The 23,499-nt window shown below is 48.1% G+C and overlaps 1 protein-coding gene across 1 annotated transcript in view; it reads left to right on the top strand.

Annotated features, from left to right (window-relative positions):
* Positions 1–23,499, top strand: part of LOC146817941 (potassium/sodium hyperpolarization-activated cyclic nucleotide-gated channel 1-like) — a 1,926,818-nt gene that overhangs the window by 1,171,337 nt on the left and 731,982 nt on the right. The window contains exon 7 of the mRNA XM_085609718.1: positions 18,638–18,765. Within this exon, the coding sequence (XP_085465844.1) occupies positions 18,638–18,765 (128 nt within the window). The remainder of the gene's footprint in view (positions 1–18,637; positions 18,766–23,499) is intronic.

Raw genomic sequence — 23,499 nt, forward strand, 5'->3', positions numbered from 1 at the left:
AAAGGAGCTATTTATAGACTGTTACTGGGCAGATTACAAGAGCAACTAACGAAAAGATAGGACTCCTCTCGTGCAAAGCACGTGGAGACATGACAATACAAAATGGAGTCCGGACATTAGTCAACATAAGACAGGAAACATGTTTTAACTAGAGAGAAGTCATGTCTTTAGTGAATGCTTAATCATATCGCTGTTTTAGTTTTCAACAGACGACCCTTTCAGCATTTACTGAAGACGTTCGGCTTATTAGGATAATCATCATATATGTAAATTTTCATCATCTCTTCCACCTCTTTGGTTAAATGTTTCTGATAGGTGACATTGGCAATAGCTTTCTTATCAGGTATGCAGAATGACACACATAGAGAACAGAGTAAAGGGCCACACTGAACACAGATGCAGCAGGAAAACAGAATTGCTACAATAATACAGAGACCAGTTAAAACCTTCCATCCCCATGTAGTGATCAATGCCCAAAGCCATCCAGAAAAGGTCCAAGTGCCATTTTCTGTATGAATCTCAGCTGCGATTTTATGCAATTTATTAATAGCATTGTAAACTGATGGTGTATGGTCAGGAATGAACACACAGCAGCTACTTGCGATAATTTTACATGCTCCACCTCCGTCAGCTAACATAACATCTAATACCATACGATTTTGTAATGCAACGATTCTAGTAATTTGTAATTCTTCCGTAAGATTCCCAAGAGCAGCAGCGGTTTGATTCGTCACAGCCTCTACAACTCTTGTTAATCTACGAACCTTCCTACTATTTAGGGCAGCTCCAACAAAGAAAAACAATCCTAAGTTAAAATCAATATACTGCTGTAAGCTAGTATCAGTTTGATCAACATCATCAAGGGATAGAGTACGTTTATACCTATTTACAGTCACATTGTTCAACAACTTCAAATCCTTATGATAGGATGCAGGTGCTAAGAATACAGGAGGTAATAAGAACGATACATAACATACTCCGGACCAGCCGGGTGGTAAGCGATAATAACCCTTATTCCCACATACGAAGTATGTATTATGGGAAGCTAAGAAAGTACTATTATTTAATCCGTCGATGTTTAAAACAATAATACAGTCGCTAACACCAACAGGAATATAACCCACACTCTGAACACACAGATCCGCTTGAGCTTGTGCCACTTGAATCACAAATTGTTCATTCCCAGCAGTGTCTCTGGTGTTCATGAAAATGTAGGGGATCGATTCATTGTCTGGTCGATATTCTTCCCACTCCCATATTGTCCCATTCGCTTGTGGATAGCCTTCTTTATCCTGATGACATTCCCTATTAAGTCTGAAAAGTAATCGTCCCACTGTAGGTTTCCGTGTGGCAAAAAGCAAAGTGTACCATGCTCTACAAGAGCCATTATGAGAGAAAGGAAGAGGTATGAACGGCGTTCCTCCTTTCTTCTAATGAGCTGGCATCATACCACATATCCAACAGTTCGTAGCATTTGTAGCAACATGGGTTTGATGCAACATCTGGATGAAAGTGTTATTCAAATAGGACTGACAATGCTTTAATTCTTGATACGGAAGGGTGTAAAAGTAGTGCTCTTCAGGCACTGGAATAGTCAAGACAAGTAACTCACGAGCAGTAGTCACATCCTCAACAAACCACGTGGTTATACCAACAATAGCTACAATGATAATAAAGCTTGTCGCACAAAGAATCTTTTTCTTCTCCATTTTGTAATAAGAAGTCAATATCTTCCTGAAACTAAAAGGTTGTCAGAACTCTTCCCCTTAGGCAGCCGTTGATTTCTTCACCAGTGGGCCAAGACGGGTGTCACTACACTAATGCAGGGCTGATCCCCCCCCCCCTTGCCTCATTGGCTCTCCGTTTTACTAACCTAAGGGCCGTTCTGACAACGTCTCTGGATACAGGAAAAAAAAAAATCACTTCCTCGGTCTGAGATGATATCTTCCTCCTCCAGGAATCGCTTGATCCGGGAAGAGCTCCTCAGTATCGTTCGGTTCCACAGCACGGCCTTTCTCTGCGGTCAGGACTTCTTGATGGTCGGTCAACACAGCAGGCTCCACTAATCCAGGCGGCACTCTACGACAGTGCAAGGAGTGGATCCAGTTCTTCCGATTGGAAACTCGCACAGCTGTCCTCGTTGCGAGCAAGACTTGCTCAGGACCAACCCATCTTGGCTCCAGACTGTTCGTCCTTTCGAACACCTTAATCATAACCTGATCGCCAGGTCGGAGATTATGACCTTCACCTGTGGACCGATCAGGGAGCACCTCTCGAACCTGTCGATGAATAGAAACCAAATTATGCATTAACTGTGCCAGATAATCATTCATCATTACACAAGGTACATCATACACTGACTTCGGTTTCGGTGGACCCCAAATATTCATTGGCCGTCCGAACACGATCTCGTAGGGTGTGAGACCGGTCCGAGAATGCGGTATCGATCTAATTGACAATAATGCCAGCGGTAAAGAATCTGGCCAAGTCAAAGAAGTCGAAGCTTGGATCTTAGCGATCTTAAGCATCAAAGTACCGTTATATTTCTCAACCAATCCCGCAGACTGAGGGTGAAACACTGCATGAAACTTCTGAGTAATGCCTAGCCCTTTCAAGACATACTTGATAACGTCTGCTATAAAATGAGGTCCGTTATCACTCCACAACAATCTACAAACACCATATCGAGGGAAGAACTCCTTCAATAGCATGTTGGCTGTAGTCATCTCAGTATTGTCTTTCGTAGGGTATGCCTCAACCCATTTACTGAAGGCACAAACCACTACTAGAACATACTTCAGATTGTTACAGCGCTCAAGCTGAATGTAATCCATCTGCAAAACCTCAAAGGGTGCAGTAGGTGTTGCAAATCCTCCTGCTGGAGTTCGTGTACCCTTTCCTGGGTTGTACCTCAGGCAAATCATGCAGGTCTGCACTACCCTCTTTGCCGTACTAGCGATCTCCGGGTGCTCCCAAACTCGTGTGAGTAATTTGACAATTGTGGAAGCTCCGACATGCGCTAGTCCATGTGCCATCTGAACCATAGGTTGTACGAAGGCTGTGGGTAACTTCCATTTATCCATCTGCTTACTTCTCCAACACCCTTCATCATCTAATTCTCCATCATTGGACCATTGCTCCCGTTCCTTATCGGAAGCGGTCCTCTGTATTTCCAGCACTTCTCTCCTAGCATCGTGCCATCTTTCTGCCTGCGACTTCACAACATACATTGCAGTAGCACCAGGCTGCATCGCAGTCTCTCGTGCCACCCGGTCTGCTAAAGCATTCCCTTCTCCAACTTTATCAACCACCTTCTTATGGGCACTACATTTAACTATAGCAATCTTCTTTGGATATGTTAATGCAGTCAAAAGGTTGTGAACTAACTCCCCGTACATTATCTGTGCTCCATGTGACGTTAGAAACCCTTTCACGTAGAGTGAAAAGGGCTTTGTATAATCAGGGGTACCTAACACTGGTGCTGAACAAAGGGCTTGTCGTAATTGCTGAAAAGCAATTTCACACTCATTTGACCAGGGAAGAGGAATCGGTGTGTCTTTTGTCAAAAGGGCTAACAACGGCTTAGCTATGTGTGAAAACCCCAATATCCATTGCCTACAGAAAGAAGCAAGGCCCAAAAATGCACGCACATCCTTCTGTGTGGAAGGTACTGGCGTGTCCAAAATTGCTTGAATACGATCTGGTGTGAGTGCACGCCCCTCCTTAGACAAAAGGTGACCCAAATAAGTCACCTTTGGTCTACAGAATTGCAATTTCTTCCTCGACACTTTGTGATTGTGCGATGCCAAAAAGGAAAGCAAGGATAGCGTACACTTCTCACACAGCGCAGGAGTGTCGGCCGCCAACAAGATGTCATCGACATATTGTATAAGGGCGACACCATCAGGCAGAACAAAGGAATCCAATTGTCTTTTCAATGCTTGACTGTAAATACTAGGACTCTCTGTATAACCCTGAGGGACTCTACAAAATCTATAAGACCTATTATTCAAAGTAAAGCCGAAAAGGTATCGGCTATCGGGTTGAATAGGAATCGAAAAGAAAGCATTTTTCAAATCAATAACTGAAAATGTGGTCGCCGTTGGCGGGACCAAAGTGAGTAATGTCGTGATATCAGAAACCACTGGATACTGAGGTATCACTATCTTATTCACTTCCCTTAAGTCAATGATAAAACGATAAACCCTAGTATCGGTATCTTTTTTCAAGATGGGTAAAATAGGGCTGTTGCAGACGTTGTAGGAAACTTCCTCCACTACTCCCACCTTAATCAAATCCTGCACAATCTGTATGAGTGCCTCCTCCCCCTCCTGGGAAATACGATACTGAGGGAGGCGTGGTAACACCGCACCCTCCTGGACGCTAATGTGGACAGGCGGAATCACCATCTGTCCCACATCAGTATCCGAAGTAGCCCACAAAGTATGAGGGAGGGAAGCTAAGACAGTATTCTCTGCAACCACACACATCCGTTCTGTCATGGGGTGATTATCGTTTAAGATCACACGTACTCCAGTAGGGGAGCAGCGGATCGTTGCTCTGAAGTGCTTGAGCATATCAAGACCCATAATGTTGTCAGGCGTGTTCGGGGCAAGCAAAAACGGACAGGGTGCAGAAAAGTGGTCAACATGGAATGCAAGGGGTCGGGAAAGAGGGCTTCGAGAGAGTGTACCATCAAACCCTACCGATGTAACCATTAAGCCAGATGGGGGAGCCCTCGGAACCAATTGTTTGGACAGCGCACTGCGAGTAGCTCCTGTATCAACTAGGAACCGATCAGTAGAACCCAAAACATTTGCTGAAACATAAGGACCCCTCTGATCAACCGGCACTTCAACTGATTCCAACCCCCATCCAACGCAATCCTATGCATGCTGCGGATCATGGTACCCAGAACGGTCGTTCCCAGACATTTGATACTGATGTTGCTGTTGGACCCGGCCTCGTGGCGTGGTCCTTAACCCCCTGGATTGTGGCCGTTCCCCGCCCCGGCCGTCACAGGCCACCCGTCTGAACTGCACCAAGGCCCTTCACCCGGAGCTGCACGTGGTCGCATACTCCTCGTGGCTCCGCCATCTTGTTGGCATCCACGTCACACCGTGCACCAGCCGGCGCGACCCCGCTCAACCCGGCCTCGACCCCCAGCGAAGCCCCGACATCGAGGCACCACGAACTAGTCAGGGGGTGCCGCAGGAACCATTCATCACCCCCGGCGGAGGACAGTATCGATGGGACCCCCAACTGTCCTCCCCTCTCGAGGTGTGATCGCCCTGCAACTCCCAGGGGCCTGGCGCCTCTCCTGCTGGGCGTCTGGCCACCTCCACCCGGCCACTCCGCCCCCTCGGGCGCATAGGTCCGGACATCAAAGGGCTCCAGGCCTATATCTGGAGCGACCCCACCACAGCTCGGCAGTTGTATCCCGGAGTCGAGAGCCCTGCTGATTGAATCGCGGCTGACCCTATGGAGAAGAACTCTTGTCGGAACCATCACGAGCCCTGCTGACTGCGTCGCGGCTCCTTCTTGTGAACCCTTTCTGAACCACCTGGAACATCGGAGCCCTGCTGACGCTGTCGCGGCCCAACCTCGCTGAAACCTTCCTCGGAGCCCTGCTGACGACGTCGCGGCTCGAGCTGAGCAGAAACCATCTTGAGAGCCCTGCTGATTGAATCGCGGCTCTCCACGAACTGTACGCCAGAGCCTGCTGAAGCCGTCGCGGCTCGACCCCTCCGAGATCCGGAGGTCCTCCAGCTTGAGGATAAGAACTGGGCCCCAGGTACCCTCGTACCGCATTCCTGCCAAAGACTGTCCCGCTACCCCGACCCTTCCAAAGAGACACTGAGACTTTTGGTGGATCCCTCGATCCCTTCGTGTAAATATTGACCTCGTAACCTTTTTTATTGCTGATAAAGAATTGCTTGTCACAAGAAAACCTCCTTGAGTCCTGTGTGGTGGTGTTACTGTGCTAGTACGTGATAGGAGAAGGATCTCTCAGGAGACTTCTCGGCAGCGCTCGGCTACTTCGTGCAGTGAGAGGGCCCCCCCTTGGTGGTCTCACCGACTCCTCGGGGTCCGCCTTCCAACATTTGGTGGCCAGCGACGGGATCCGAGCCGAACGCAATACGTACCAGCCAGTACCCACTAGCTACCCATCCAAACGAACAGCATCATGAGCAGCCAGGAAAACAACGCGACAATGGAGTTCCAGCCCGAACGGCTGGAAGAATATACGCACAAAGAATTAAAACAGTTCTGCAAAGACAAAGGCATTGCAACCACCAGCCTAGGTACCAAAGAGGAGATGCAGAAAGCTCTGAGGGCATGGTTGGAGGCCGGGGCAGGCCCCTCCCAGGAAGAAGGGCCCTTGCCCCTGACTGAGACCACAGCAACCGCACTGACTCCGGCAACCGGAGGAAGAAAGAGCCTAGAAACCGGCCTCTCCGAAGAAGAAATACGAGAGCGGGAAAAGGTCCGGAGCCACGAGCTAGAGCTCGCCCGACTGCGGCTGGACGGCGAACTCCAGCTGGCAGAAAAGAAACTGGCCCTAGAGCAGCTACGCCTTCAAGAAGAGATAGAGGAGAAGAGACGACACCGGGAGTTGGAGGAAAAGAAACTAACTCTTGAGCACAAGCGCAGTCTCAAGGAGCTCGAGATCAAGGCCAAGAACGGAGGGACTGACACCCCCGGTACTAGAGACACTCTACCGCCTTCCGAGGCCAAGGTACATATCCCGAAAGAGGTCGTCAAGGAGTATTACAAGAATGACGACATCCAACAATGGTTCAAGGCCTACGAGGTGGCCATGACCTCTCATCGGGTGCCCCGAAAAGACTGGGGCGCGGGCCTGTGGGGGCGGTTCCTGAGTGAAGGGCGGGACACGCTGCTCCAGCTACCGGAGGAGGTGATGACCTCCTACGATCACATGAAGGAGGCCCTGCTCACCCGCTACGGGCTAACAGCGGAAATGTACCGCCAGCGGTTCAGAGACTGCAAGAAAATCCCGGGTACCACATGGGTAGAATATGTGGACTTTTTCAGTCGGGCCCTAGAAGGGTGGATCAAAGGGAGCAAAGTAACCACCTACGGGCAGCTGGTCGACCTCATCGTGTGGGAACACCTTTCCAACAATTGCTTCGTGGAACTGAGACAGCACCTCCTCGACAGCAAAATGACCGACCCACGAAAACTTGCCGTCGAGGCCGATCGATGGGTCAACTCCCGGGTCCCCCGGAACTCAATGGGGGAGTACCAGAGGAACCCCAACGGACCCCCCCGCCAGCGCGGTGGGGGGGGAGGGCCGAACAGGAACCGAGACCCTCCCGCCGGGGCCCCCAGGAGCCCCCCTCGAGGGCCACCGCAGCCACATCTCTCCCCGAGCCTAGCCCGAAGGGTGGGCCCGGCCCGACCCGGACCACGGCCCCCCAGTGACCTGCTACGGCTGCCAACAAACCGGACACTTTGCCAGCGATCCGGCCTGCCCTCTGAACCGAAGAAACGGGGCCGGCGGGCCCCCGCCCCGGCAGCTGACAGCCGCCGCCTTGGGGGGAGGAGAAGAGGAAGAGGAGGCCCTCGACCGAGAGAACACTGAGTGGGAGCTGGCAGCCATGTCTCTGGTCTGCCTGGGTAGCCGAGAGATGGTACCCTGCACCCCCATCCCAACCAACACCCAGAAGTACCGGCAGCAGGTCACGGTCAATGGACAACGGGCCGAAGCCCTTCGTGACACAGGCGCCAGTATCACCGCTGTCTGCTGCCACCTGGTGACCCCTGAACAGATTCTACCGAATGTGCTGTGCCCCGTACGGACGGCCGACAACAGTGAAAGCCTATGCCAGATGGCCCTAGTCCCCTTCGAGTGGGGAGGGGTGACGGGCCTGCTGAAGGTGACAGTGCGCGACGACGCCCCGGTCGACTGTCTCCTGGGGAACGACTTGGAAAGTTCCCCCTGGGCTCAAGTAGAGCGGCGAGAGCACCTCCGAATGTTGGGACTGGCTGATTGGGCCTGCGCCATCACCCGGTCCATGACCGCCCAGGCCCCCCGCTCATCCTCGACCTCCGGGACCGCCCAACCCGAGGGGCTCACACCCCCTCCCACCAGCGGCGAGGAGGAGGCGGACACCGACCCTGGGCCCAGCGAATCCTCCCCCGAAGAGAGGGCTTCTCCGAGCGCCCTACCAGAGCTGACGCAATGGCAACACGAGGGGGGCCCCACCCGAGAACAGTTCCAGCAAGAGCAACAGTCCTGTCCTTCTCTCGAAGGGGTCCGACAACAAGCGACCGCGCAAGCCAACGGTGACCAGACCGGCACCCACTGGATCTACTGGGCCGAGGGCCGGTTGTACAGTGAACAGAAAGTAGCAGAACTCGGGGCCAGCCGCGTGTTGGTGGTCCCCCTCCGCTTCCGGGAGTTCCTTCTTAACCTGGCCCATGATGTGCCCCTCGCCAGACACTTGGGGCAAGACAAAACGTACAGTCGTCTGGTGACCCACTTCTACTGGCCCCGGATGCGGAGAGATGTGGACAACCACTGCCGGTCCTGCCAGACCTGCCAAGCCAGCGGAAAGACGGGGGGTCGGGTCAAGGCCCCCCTCCAGCCCTTTCCCGCCATCAGCACCCCGTTCGAACGGGTCGGAATCGATATTGTGGGACCCCTGGACCCCCAAACCGCCCTGGGCCACCGCTTCATCCTGGTCCTCGTGGACCACGCCACCAGGTACCCGGAGGCGGTCCCGCTAAGAACTATAACGGCCCCTGTGGTAGGCCGGGCCTTGATGGGGATCTTCTCCCGAGTGGGATTCCCCAGCGAAGTGGTGAGCGACCGCGGCACGAACTTTATCTCCAGGTACATGCGGTCCCTGTGGCAACAGTGCGGGGTCACATACAAGTTCACGACCCCCTATCACCCTCAGGGGAACGGACTGGTTGAGCGGTTCAACCGAACATTAAAAGGGATGATCCAGGTGGTGGAGAAGAAGAGTCCCGTCACCTACCTGGTCGATCTGGAGTCCCCCCGGAACCCCCTCCGGGTCCTACATGCTAACAGGCTAAAACCCCACTTCGCCCGGACCGAACTGAGCCTGCTGCTGGCGACCGACGAGGGGTGCGAGGACGACTCCGAGCCCTTGCCCGACCTCTTGCAATCCGACATTCACGATGGATCGATCGAAGGGGTCCAACTCGCCTCGTCCCTGACCCCGGAACAGCGCAACGACTGCCAGCAACTACTGCGGGACTACGCAGCCCTCTTCTCTCTCACCCCGGGGGTGACCCACTGGTGCGTCCACGACGTCGACACCGGGGAGAGCCCCCTATACGACACAGAGCCTACCGGGTGCCTGACCGAGTGCGGGCCTGCATCCAGGCCGAAGTAGCGAAGATGCTGGCCCTGGGGGTCATCGAGCCTTCCGACAGCCCGTGGGCCAGCCCTGTCGTCCTGGTGCCCAAGGCCGCAGCTCCTGGTCACCCCCCGGAGTTGCGATTCTGCGTGGACTACCGAGCCCTGAATACAGTAACCAAGACAGACGCACACCCGATACCCCGGGCCGACGAACTCATCGACCGCCTAGGGGCCGCTCGCTACTTGAGCACGCTGGACCTCACCGCCGGGTACTGGCAAATCCAGCTCACCCCCGGCGCCCAAGAAAGATCCGCCTTTTCGACTCCGGATGGGCATTACCACTTTCGGGTGATGCCCTTCGGAATGAAGAACGCCCCGGCCACCTTCCAAAGACTGGTGAACAAGGTTTTGGCCGGGCTTGAGGCCTTCAGCGCGGCCTACTTAGATGACATTGCCGTGTACAGCAACCACTGGGCCGAGCACCTCCTCCACCTGAAGGCCGTCCTGGCCGCCCTCCAGCAGGCCGGGCTCACAATCAAGGCCAGCAAATGTCAAATCGGCCACGGATCCGTGACCTACCTGGGCCATCAAGTGGGGAGCGGGCGGGTGGCCCCCCTCCAAGCGAAGATAGATGCCATCCAGACCTGGGAACCCCCCACTACCCAGACCGCTGTCCGGGCCTTCCTGGGCCTCACCGGATACTACCGGCGGTTTATCCGGGACTATGGGAGCATTGTGGGCCCCCTCACAGAGTTAACGTCCAAAAAGCAGCCCAAGAAGGTACACTGGACACCCCGCTGCCAAACAGCCTTCGACACCCTAAAAACAGCCATGTGTACTGCTCCGGTGCTGCAGGCCCCGGACTACCAGAAGGAGTTCGTGGTACAGACGGACGCCTCCGAGTATGGGATCGGGGCCGTCCTATCCCAAGCCGACGAAAAGGGGCTCGACCGACCAGTGGCCTTCATCAGCCGACGACTACTGCCCCGAGAGCAACGCTGGAGCACGATTGAGCGCGAGGCCTTCGCTGTGGTGTGGGCCCTCAAGAAGCTCCGGCCCTACCTCTTTGGCGCCCACTTCCGGGTCCAGACCGACCACCGGCCCTTGCAATGGTTAATGCGAATGCGGGGCGAGAACCCCAAGCTGCTGCGGTGGTCCATCTCGCTACAAGGGATGGACTTTGACGTCGAACACCGGCCCGGCAATGACCACGCCAACGCCGACGGCCTGTCCCGCTTCTTCCGCCTTGACGAGGAGAATCCCCAAGGAGATGGGTGACTCTCCATGCCTTCGGCTGGGGGGGACGCCTGTTGGACCCGGCCTCGTGGCGTGGTCCTTAACCCCCTGGATTGTGGCCGTTCCCCGCCCCGGCCGTCACAGGCCACCCGTCTGAACTGCACCAAGGCCCTTCACCCGGAGCTGCACGTGGTCGCATACTCCTCGTGGCTCCGCCATCTTGTTGGCATCCACGTCACACCGTGCACCAGCCGGCGCGACCCCACTCTAACCGGCATCGACCCCCAGCGAAGCCCCGACATCGAGGCACCACGAACTAGTCAGGGGGTGCCGCAGGAACCATTCATCACCCCCGGCGGAGGACAGTATCGATGGGACCCCCAACTGTCCTCCCCTCTCGAGGTGTGATCGCCCTGCAACTCCCAGGGGCCTGGCGCCTCTCCTGCTGGGCGTCTGGCCACCTCCACCCGGCCACTCCGCCCCCTCGGGCGCATAGGTCCGGACATCAAAGGGCTCCAGGCCTATATCTGGAGCGACCCCACCACAGCTCGGCAGTTGTATCCCGGAGTCGAGAGCCCTGCTGATTGAATCGCGGCTGACCCTATGGAGAAGAACTCTTGTCGGAACCATCACGAGCCCTGCTGACTGCGTCGCGGCTCCTTCTTGTGAACCCTTTCTGAACCACCTGGAACATCGGAGCCCTGCTGACGCTGTCGCGGCCCAACCTCGCTGAAACCTTCCTCGGAGCCCTGCTGACGACGTCGCGGCTCGAGCTGAGCAGAAACCATCTTGAGAGCCCTGCTGATTGAATCGCGGCTCTCCACGAACTGTACGCCAGAGCCTGCTGAAGCCGTCGCGGCTCGACCCCTCCGAGATCCGGAGGTCCTCCAGCTTGAGGATAAGAACTGGGCCCCAGGTACCCTCGTACCGCATTCCTGCCAAAGACTGTCCCGCTACCCCGACCCTTCCAAAGAGACACTGAGACTTTTGGTGGATCCCTCGATCCCTTCGTGTAAATATTGACCTCGTAACCTTTTTTATTGCTGATAAAGAATTGCTTGTCACAAGACAACCTCCTTGAGTCCTGTGTGGTGGTGTTACTGTGCTAGTACGTGATAGGAGAAGGATCTCTCAGGAGACTTCTCGGCAGCGCTCGGCTACTTCGTGCAGTGAGAGGGCCCCCCCTTGGTGGTCTCACCGACTCCTCGGGGTCCGCCTTCCAACAGTTGCCGATCAAATACATTAGGTCTATCCCGTTGCTGCACGTTAGGGTCAAATCGAGCACGATCATTAGAGTGCCCTCTAAAATTCGAAAAACCCCCTCTACCTCTCGGTGGTCCCTGACCACGTCCCTGATGAGATGCATATAATACCGGACAATCTCTGGCCCAATGACCCGCCTGTTTACAATACGCACATTGATTTCTATTGACATCTGACCGACCCGAAGGGGGACCATAGAATCCTCCTCTACCTCTTTCGACACCCCGACGAGGCGGACCATATACTTGTGCTAACATCACCTTAGTTTTCAAATCTTTCGATTTCTTCTCCTCATTCCCCTTCGCTTCTTGTTCCTGGCGCTCATAATACTGAGCCATAGTCAAAAGGGATGCCGGAGACGAGGTGGACCAAGAACTTTCACTCGCTTTCAATCGAGCTGCTATTCCCGGTAATAAATTCGCCACATATTTATCGACAAAAAGATGTCGACCCGTATCATCCGTAAGTGACTGACCACTGAAATCATGAAATGTCTCCTCAAAGCGCGTAAAGAAGTCTGAAACTGATTCATCAACCTTCTGTTTACATGAGGCTAACATGTTCCAGTCAATCTTTTTAGGGGGAATAATTGTTTTCAGCTTAGTCAAGATAGCGGCAGGAAGGTCTAAAATAATCCGGGGTGGTTTTTGCGCGGGTTTTCTCTCCCTATCCTCATCCTCAATCTCAGACCACCTAGCCTTAAAAGCGGTAACATCATCCACCTTCCGCACAGATCTCCACATATCCGGTGGTAAAATGAGCCCAAAGAACAAATCTATATCCGCTAAAGTCATAGTACAAGAATTCAAGGCCCCTTCGACCTCTTCGTAATAGGCCGCTGGATTCTTGCGGGGGTCAGGCAATGCATTCTTTAATGCCATAACATCAGCCCTATGCCAGGGAGTATAAACCCAATTATACACAAAATATCCCCTAGCATCGGGGGAAGATATATCTGAACTGTTTCCTGCTCCTTTAGGAGGAACATTCAAAGGTGCCGCCTCTTGCATCGGTTTAGCATGCACTAGTTCGCTCTTATCTGAATGGGAAGTAGATGGTTGGCCACCGCCGATATGTGAATCCGATCGCTCCTTCTCCGCTGCCTGTAGGCGCGCTCTCTCTTTAAGTTCACTCGCCGCGTCCTGCAATGCAAACAGCCGTCGGACCGCATCGGGTACCTCAGAGGGAGAAAAAACACTGTTACGTAATGCTTTAGAATCTGCTACTACATCATCAGGCTCAAAAACATCTGAATATTTCCGAAAGGCAGTAATCACTTCATCAGAAAGAGTTGCAACAAAATACAGCTTCTCTCTATCCTGCCAACTTTCCAAAGATTCCAACAATTCAGCAAGGGGTAGCTTGCCTTTAAGCACGCGCAAATAAATTTTCCGAAGCTCACCCATACGCTCAACTGATAACATGGACCGCATGTCTACCTTATCCGAAACCGATCCAGAATCCTGTGATCTCGGGGCGGACGCGCCAACATAAGGGGGCGGAGAGCGATCTAATAAATAAAAATCATCTTCAAGATTAGTAAGGACAGGATAAAGTGGCTGGCGGACAGCATATTGACCCGAGACTTGCAACCTACGCTCTTTCTCTTGTCTCTCCGCTAGTTCTCTTTCCTCCCGACGCTTCGCTTCCTGTGCTCTCACATGATCATTTTTCCGTTGCTCTTTATCAAACAGCGCTTTCTCACGTTTCTCTCGCTCACGCACTTCCTTCACCCATAACCGTACACATTCAAACATGTCTTGGCGAGCATGCCGTTTACACATACACTGTTCCACATACTCAATCTTACGCATATCAAACGATCCATACAAAGGCCATCGTAACTCAGGATCCTTTTTGGTGTATTTCCTCCACACTGTGCTGTACATTATAGAGGAAAGACCATGCTTCACATACATATCCCTATTAGGAGTCCCCTCTGGGGGGGCTGGAGCAGATTCCTCGAGATTTAACCGGTTCCCAAAGCAGCAGCACCACTTACGGAGTGCGCTAAAAGCAGGCATGCTCAAAAATAATGCAAAATATGCAGTATTATCAAAAAAATGGCACTTAAACTTTGCGCCGTTCAGATTTAAACAACTCCGGAGAAATATCTCCACATTACCTGCCTATATGTGTTGCAACACATATATTCTCACAGTAATCAATACAAAATATGACCGGTCATCACAAATCAAACTCAAATAGCCAACCCAGGCTTCAAAACTCGGAGCAAGTACCGTACAACGGTTCTTACCAATCAAGAGTGTCCAGATTCCAACTGCCAAGTTCCAAAATTCGCCCAAACGGCTGTCGCGGCAGACCGACAGAAGAGGTCTCAGTCGAGGACCGGCGCCACCCAGGAGGTCAGTTCGGAAGGGAAGGAAGAAACCTCGGGATGCCAGGGCTAAAACCGCCGCTGGCAGTGATCACATCCCCGGCCAAATTCCTCACCTTCGTCACGACCAGTCCTTCGAGCATCCGAGTCGCCGATGAGCCCCACGTGACGGGCGCCAATTGATGAGTACAGGCCCCAGCTAGGCCCGCAGAATACAAGGGTTCGCTCTCCTGTAACAAAAGCTAGAAGGAAGTTGGCACGGAAGCTGCAAATACAAAGACAAAGTTTATTAACCCTTAAGGGTGGTCCTACAATCTACACAACACTCTTCAGTATTGCGTAGAGTAGCACAAAAGAACTTACGTACACGGTCCCCTTTTATACACAACAGAGGGGCTCAGAAGTGGGTGGATACAACATAGAACAAAATTCATTACCATTTATGGACATTTTCGATACAGGATCAATATGTGGGCGGAGTTAACAATTTCCTGAGTCCGCGAAAACATGGTCAAGCAAGGACTAACTGATAACAGATGTGGTCAAGTCTGGGCATGCGCCAGACGGACAAAGGAGCTATTTATAGACTGTTACTGGGCAGATTAGAAGAGCAACTAACGAAAAGATAGGACTCCTCTCGTGCAAAGCACGTGGAGACATGACAATACAAAATGGAGTCCGGACATTAGTCAACATAAGACAGGAAACATGTTTTAACTAGAGAGAAGTCATGTCTTTAGTGAATGCTTAATCATATCGCTGTTTTAGTTTTCAACAATGGGAACAACACCCAAGATCCCAAATATGCTCAATCTAAGATTGATAGAAACAATTAAATATTATTGATGCACACGCTAAGAGAAATATAGATATTAGATAAATCATATCCAGCAAAGACTTCAGTTCTTCTTTCTTTATTTTCAAGATTCTTCCACTCCCCAACGCGTTTCGTCGTTTGGAAGGGATTAACCCATACGACTTCCTCAGGGCTGGAAGTAACATAAATGACACAAAGTATAGAATAGTGGCGGTAAATAGTAATGAGCATAAAATAAATCCCACAATTTTTGGGACTCAAAACAAAGGGATGACCGGTGCAGTTACAGACAAGTGTGAGATATAAGCTATTATGTGAAGCTAAAAGCATCAATATAACTGATTGATAATCTGATACTTAAAAATTATAATTACAAAGAACACAATTAAATTATGGTGAACACACAAGATTTATAACTCTAAATGGTCTACTCACCAACCCATGTGAGTCTCATGCTAAATATAGCTAGTGCAAAGAAAATATATCTGTACCTCAATTATTGAAGAACTGCAAACCTATAATGGTACAAATAACCCTGTATTAATAGTTGCGTCACGCATGAGGCACAATAAATCACAGTACTCATAAGGCAAAGTAAATACCTGATGAAACTTGATTGTAGCCACACCTCCTAATTTCCAAAGCCAAAATATAAGAAAATCATTGATAGGCCATTCAAACGTATATAAGGCCAAATTTTGTAAGCACCTAAAACAACAATATACACATGTTGTAATACTAAACTAAAGTACAAGCGCCTAATCTAACGCTGCAACAATTTACTACCGATTTACCCTATTTAGCGTCCAAAGCTATTAATGTTGAAATATCAGATAACCAACGAGTTCATTTTAGGTGGTCGTCACTACAATAGGTGACCTACAAGTAAAAAGGATTCCCCAAATTAGCGATAATTCTATTTGTTACTTCACAAATCCAAAATTAGTCGAAACGCTGCAACAATGTACTATCGATTTACCCTATTTAGCGTCCAAAGCTATTAAAGTTGAAATATCAGATAACCAACGAGTTCATTTTAGGTGGTCGTCACTAAAATAGGTGATCTACGAGTAAAAAGGATTAATGATGATTTGCCTGTTTTTTAATGTCTGAAATGGGTTGCGGCAAAAGAGTTCCTGAGACAAATAAACTATAGCGAAGAACGTCTATCTCAGTCGCTTTTGTCTACATATGAATTGGATTTTGTACCCTTTAAAACAACATGGTTCATTTTGACATAAATCTGTAATTTGAACAGTATACACCTGTTTTGTATTGTTATTTTTGAAATTGATTTATAAGCCACTGAATAGGGCTTAAAATAATTGCATTTTTGAAAAATACTCAAAATTTACCACATTTTAAAATTCCCTTGTAGACACGTTTTCTTGATACCAACCACATACCTGGCACCAGGGCAGCATCCTGCAATAAGTTCAGGATGCCTGATGTGGTGCAAATAGAGAATCAGGGGCCTAAAGAGAAACTACTAATCAATTATTGGCCAAGGGAGAACTGGAGAGGGGATACGTCCAGTGATAGCACCAGATGTGTCAAAATGGCAGCCTTTGCCCAAAAATAAGTAGAGGCAATAGGGGGCAGGGACTCACGGGAGCAAATGAGCCCCTACCACATCTGCAGGTTCACAACGTGTCTCCCGCAGCAGGGGGCAGAGGGCCTGCAGCCATCTCCACCTGTGCCACCAGGCCAAGCCACAAACTGCAGCAACTGGAAACAGTGAAGAATAGGGCACCGCCCCAGCAATCAGCAGTAATGGGGATCGTCCAGGAGTCAGCCCTCAGCCCAGTATCCCGGCAGGGGGGGCCTAGCGGCCAAAGCAGTCCTTGCCACCCAAGTGTATGCGGGCAGGCATCACTCCAAATGGGGGCTGTCACCACTGGCTCCCGAGTCTCCAGGCCTACCCCAGCCCGAGGCCCAGCACTCACAAAAAAGACCGAGGCCGGCCAAGCAGTCACCCCGACCGCACAGAGGGCCGGAAGCACTGCGCGGTATCAGCTAAATCCAGTGATCTCGGCCTCAGGCTCACCCGCAGCCCATGTCGCGCAGGGCCTCTTAGGCAGTGCTGAACTACACAGGCCACCGACAGCGCAGCACGGAAATCGCCCAAATTCGATCCCCACAACATTCTCAGCACTCTGAGGCAGTAGTGAGGCATAATTTCAAGCAGGAGGCGATGATGGAGATGATTCGGCAGATTTAAGGGCCACTACAGCTGGAGGCTCAAAAGACAGCGCCCATCTTTACGGCGGTCATGGCCACTCCCCCTTCATGTGTACTTTCATAACTGCTAATACATTTTGAAATATTTGTACAGTTCTTTTCAGATTTTACATGTTTTGTGCATTGTAAACAAATTAATATCCTAAAGTCTTTATTTTCACACTCTGCACATAGGGCCACTGGTGTTATGGAATTATGTGGTTCTGTGGCAGTGGTGTTTTCCTCATAATTATGGATCTTCCACATTGGCCACATAAGCCATCTTCTGCACAATCTGCAGGTTTTAACAAAAATAATTGTTTCTAGCTCCGGGGGATGAAAAGTTACTAAAAATGCTGCAACATGTCCTGCCATGCAGTGGGAGGTCCTTTATAAAGGTTGACTGGTCACCTTTCCGTTACTTGAAGCTATATTTGGAAGTAATACTAATGAAGTGAAACTTTTTCCCAGACAGTGCTAATGTGTAAAAATGTCAAAATAGTGAAGTAATGCTAACAAAATGTGCCACACTAAGCCACATAATGTGTGTGTTCTTGCCACATAATTTAGTCAACCTTGTCGATTAATTGGACTTTCCTGCCACATAATTCCAGTGGCCCTGCCTGTACCTAAATGAGATTGTCACATAATTCACTTAACACAATCCTCTCACTTTGCAGTCCGATAAAGCAACGTAGACAACATCTCCACATTAGAAAGTATAAGTAACAGCAGAAAATGTAAATAGTTGAAAAATACATTTTATTGCTCATTCACCTTATGAACCCCATCATATTTTTTCCGATTTGTCTGTATGCATTGAAATGTGAATGCAGTTCATTTCGATAAAGCGAGTTTTCGTTAAATACTGTGCCACCTGCCTTAGTCATTTGAGGGGACCAAAGATTAATGTATCAAAATTCCCCCAGTGGCTACGGCCCTGGTTATGTAAAAAACGAATAAACAAATGTTGATTAAAAAATAAAGAATAAAAGCAGAAAAAAGGAAGAATTCAAGTTAAAAAAAAGAAGTAAATATTACATGCCAATTGGTTTTGCCAAGCAGATCCGGTACATACACTTTGTGTTTGTACTCAAATGATGCTTCCGAGGAGGACTAATACTGTTATTGCGAATATAGGGAGAGTTGACAATGAAAAATACAAATTGATACGCATATTCTGATTTTAGGATTGGATTTTACTTGAAAATGTGTTTACATTTTTAAAGCCAAAGTGAAGACTGTAATACTTTCTAAGGTTGTGTGATGAAAACTCAATCACTTATTATAAATACGTTGGTATTTAAGAGTGTGCTTGATAATGACTCCAGAGTTCGGTAGTATATACATGTATTGTTTTGCATATCACTGAGGTTGCAATTTATTCTTGTGATATTATTTCTATCAGGAATCCAAGAACTTTGGTTAACATCCGTGAGCTTGTTGACCTTGACGGCTTTGTATGTCTCAATACTATCCAGAATAACAGCCGTGGCATTTGCATCCTATGGATGCACACGTATGTATAAAGCAAAGGTAATTATAACTAGTACTATTGTTTTTTCACTCATGACTATAGAAAATGTCAGGTTTTGGCCATGTGTGGCACAACAAATATACATAGAGCGAATCAGTGTTTATGTGTGTGTGCTGCAGTATGAAACCAAGGCCATACAAGCATCATCAGAATACAGTGCAGTGGTGCAGGTAGAACACAAAGTTCATTATAGGAGTAAGCAACATACAACAAAATTAAATAAAAAAATATTGCTTTCTCAAGGATCTGGTGTGGCCCTCATTCTGAATTGTGTGGTTAAAGTGTTACTCATATTTATGGGGATTATCCATGGTAAAATCACACAACCAGATTACAATTATGTGGGAAGTCTTTGCTGATTTTGCATGCAGTACAACTCTAGATTCACAAACATCATGGTGAATGGCTGCATAGAAAAAACTGCTCCAAAAAGCCTCTCCCATCAAAATGAAGGTGGTAAATGTGCGCAATCCGTGTATGTGCAAACCCTATAAAAAGTACCAGTGAGTCCAACTAATCACTCAGGTAAATAGTTGCAGTCCTCAGCAACACCTAAAAACACTCACAAGCACCAGCCTGGACACAGCGATTACTGGGAGTTTCATTTCATTTCAATTTTTTTAAGGTTCCAATACTAATGCAAAATATCATGATGCTGGATGCAGACAATTAAGCTGCACAGATCGGAAAGGCAATATAATTCCTTAAACTTTTCATAGAATGGGGCGATAGGTGGCCCTCAGCAAAATGGTCACAAAGTAGTGCTACACTAAGTGGCGGCTGGTGACATTTGAAGATGGTGACGCATAAAAGTGCGGGATAAGTGTTGTGTGGCAAGAGAGCATAGCGAGCGAGCTCGACTGTTATAAGGGGGCTTGGGGGAGTTATCCCCACGGAAATTTTTGAAAAAAAGTGGTAAAATGGTGCATTTTCTAGCAAATCTGAGAAAGCAAGAATTTTAATAAAACAATTGTGAAAATGTAGTTATGACATCAATAAAGAGCCTCTGGGTGGCATTACTTGAACTGCAGACACAGTGGAAAGCTTGGGTGTCCTGGACATCAATTCCAAAGGCCCCAGGTTCTTGTAGATAAGTGTACAATGAGGAAGATAGAGCTGTGGTACAGAGGCAAATACTAAGCTAGAACATCTGAAGGCTAGTAGACCTGGAGAAAAGTCAATCACACGTCAGGCCGGTGTTTCTGAAAGGCCAGCATGGCTGTGGCAGTGTCAGTCACTTGTCAAATTGATCGACTAAAGGGCCAGGTGGGGGCGACAGTGTGTGTCAGTCATAGGTCTGACTAGTGCCTCCAACAGACCAGCTGGACTGGGCTGGTGTCAGTCGCTCAGTGGCCTGTCAGGCTGGTGCCTTTGCAGTTCTTGTTAGCAGAGCACATGCTAACACCTGTAGACCTCTGAACAGTCCCTGGCGTAGAAAATAGTAGTGACCAAGGAGTTGCAGTATCTCCAAGCACTTGAGGTGTGGAAAAGTAGGAATTTCTTAGAACCAATTCAAACCCACAAAGCTAGAGAAAGGTTCAGAGATTAACCTCCTCCAAGTAGATTCTGAAATGTTCCTAATCCAATCTGCAAGTTTATTTATATTCCACCCACAAATGGAATGTCATGGATAATATGGAATGGAAAGTTATTAAATGGTTATGCCTTCCAATTAAACTAATTGGGCCCAATAGCACGTTATTTGGACAAATGTACTAACAAAGCCATATCATACATTTATTACCGCAGTGCAACGTCACCTATTGTCGAAAAATAATGCTAGCCTATTCAAGAACAACATCACTCAAGAATTAGCTGTTTTGATTTCACTGCACTAATGTAATCCCTTGAGCTCTGGTTTAGCTAAACCCCTTTCTCCATAACAACTTCAGAAAAAAAGAGGGCGTACCTAAACAGCACTTGCAAATGGCCATGAGAGCAATGATGCTTATCACTATTGTTTAGGGAGGGGGGGTAGGTGCAAGAGCTACTCGAGGATTTGACTCTCGAGGGCCATGTCGTATACCCCTCCCGAAATACCAAATATTACACCCTGCACATCCACATACATACTATATCTCACATATTGGAGTAGTTAATGCCCGGGGTGTACTGAAACACGATTGTCCATTAGTAAGACAGAACGAGTCGCTCACATAGACATTATTTCATTTTAAAGAACGTTGCCTTTTTAGATAGTCAGCTAACCACAGTGTTGACTTGCTACAACAATTCGCAGGCAAAACCTAATTACACGAAAAGCTGGATGATAAGATTTTCCTTTGAAAGAGCATGGCTGTGTAAGAATGCAACAAAAGTCTACTATATTATTAATAAAATTCACAAATGTCTAAAGTATGTGAAAATCGGGTAGCATGTTTTTCCCCTCAAGAAGGCACCGCTACCCTTGGAACCCAGAGGGCAATGGCCGCTTTGCGAGGCAGTCCAAGCCCAATGTCACCTTCCAAGCAAGAGCTATATTCTAGTGATGTGCAGTCAGAGGCCTGCGTGGAAAACAGACTTTTAGTCTGTTTGGTGGGAAGGACTGGTGATCAGCTAAAACAGTGAACTGTAGGTAGATATGCAAGTAGTAGATATTGATCCAAGCCCCGAGGAAGGCCCACAGTTCAATCACAGTGAGGAGGCTGGAAAAAGTGAGGGCTAACCTATAGATTATCTACCATTTGGCACACCCACCCGCAATGCAGCTGTGTATCTTTAAATATGGCGTGCTCTGTTAGGTATGTGGTGAAATGGCAGAACTATTTCACACCAGCAAGTTGTGAATGGCCACCTTTGATGAGAAAAATAAAACTGAAATAACACAAATGACGTTTTCAGTGTGAAGAAGTTGGTCACTGATGCCTGAGAAAAATCCACACAGCTAGGACGGTTCTGTGTGCAAGGCAAAGTAACAAAGGCTTAGGGTTTGATCAAAGAAAAATGTTGCGAAGGTGCCTGCATGGCTTACCTATTGTTTGTTATGTCAGAGCTGGCTAGAATACTGCAAAACCAATCACCCTCAGAGTACTGACACACTGCCCTGCTTACACACACACACCTGTAACAATTACAAATATATCTGGTCACTATTGCTTAACAACTGCTACTCACTCTATCCTGTTTACGAACCTTGTCCGGTTACAACCCAAGACCGCGCAGGAGATGGCAAATCCTATTTCTGCTCACACACAAAAAGTTACTCATTAATTATAGAAGGTCTGTTCCTCTCCTTAAATGTTTTAGTATTCACACCAATAACTTGACAAAAGTTCATCCATCTATCCTGCCGAGAAGTAGAGGGGAAATACTGAGATCCCAATTGACTCCGCTTTCTTTTCTGTCCTGTGTTGCTCAGTCACAAGTGACCCGGGCACAAAAGCGATATCACATATTCATACAATATGGTGGATTTGCTGTATACGATCTGCACATCAAAATGTCTCCATTATCTGATAGTCCAACAATAAAACTTTATCTCTAATTTAGGGTGCAACCTCTGTGTCGAACACTCATCCACCTAGAGTGTTAAGTCCTGGAGATACAGAATGTATCCCAGTTCAATATTAAATAGCAAAGACATGGGAGCACACCATGCAAATGTAACTCTAATCCTCATATGTTTTAGAAATTTTCAACACCCATATCGTCTTATCCAAAGAAAGTTCCACGTCAATCAATATTCACGTTCCTGTAGGTTGTTCCAAAAATTATTTTTATTTCTTTATGGAATTCAGCAGCCGACGCGCGTTTCGCCCCACTTAGGGCTTCCTCAAGGCTGCAAATCATATATAAAAACATATATTAAAATACATATAAAAATTATAAAAGTATATATAACATCATCTTTAAACAACAATGAGTTACATATTTCAATCAAAAAAAATGTTTTGTGTTCCAAATATCAAATACCGACCACCAATCACCCAAAAGTGATAACCAAAAAAGGAGAAGCTGTGAAACCGCCATAATTTCACATGACATCTACTAGCAAGAATGCACGCTAGGGAAATTGAAAGGCCACAATGTCATATTTCAAAGACTAAAACAAACCACCATGTGGCATTTTGATTTACAAAAAGTTGAGGGAAATTCCTCCCATTTAGCGTAAACGTGGAGCGCCAACAGAGAAAAGATTTTTTTTAGTTTTTTTTGTGTAAGCTAAAATTTAATCTTCTCACCGCACTTATATCATTGAGCACACACTTCTATCTGGTAATTTTTCCACAATATTAGTTCCACTCGCAAAGTTGTTGGAAATCCACTGCCCTACAAAAATATTTAAAACTGTGTTTGAATTTCCTAAAGTCACCGAAAGTTGTCTATGTTCACAAGACAATGTCCAATTATATATCAGACTATATAAAAACACCCACCTTCGAATTGTACTCCCGTTTTTATTATATTATTCTTTTATGGTTTGCACTGGTATCCCTGAATATCCAAATTCTAATCTCAATATCTTCATGGAGCCATGATACGTTCCATCTGAATAAAAAGACATGATCGCAACTTCATTATATTCTCAACACTGTCTTTTTTTTATTAATGTCCTATTCTAATCTATTATCTCTGGTATAATGCCTAGTAAATTATTGTCTCCGATATACAAATCTAATTAAAAGACGTGTTACTATTCTATCTTGGCACTTCTTTTGAAACAACTGACTTCACATATACTTTACGTCAGTATCAATCTTGTCATTTTTATATGTGAATTTCATTCTAATTTA

The sequence above is a fragment of the Triturus cristatus genome, chromosome 6 (genome assembly GCF_964204655.1).
Source record: "Triturus cristatus chromosome 6, aTriCri1.1, whole genome shotgun sequence".
Classification (NCBI taxonomy): Eukaryota; Metazoa; Chordata; class Amphibia; order Caudata; family Salamandridae; genus Triturus; species Triturus cristatus.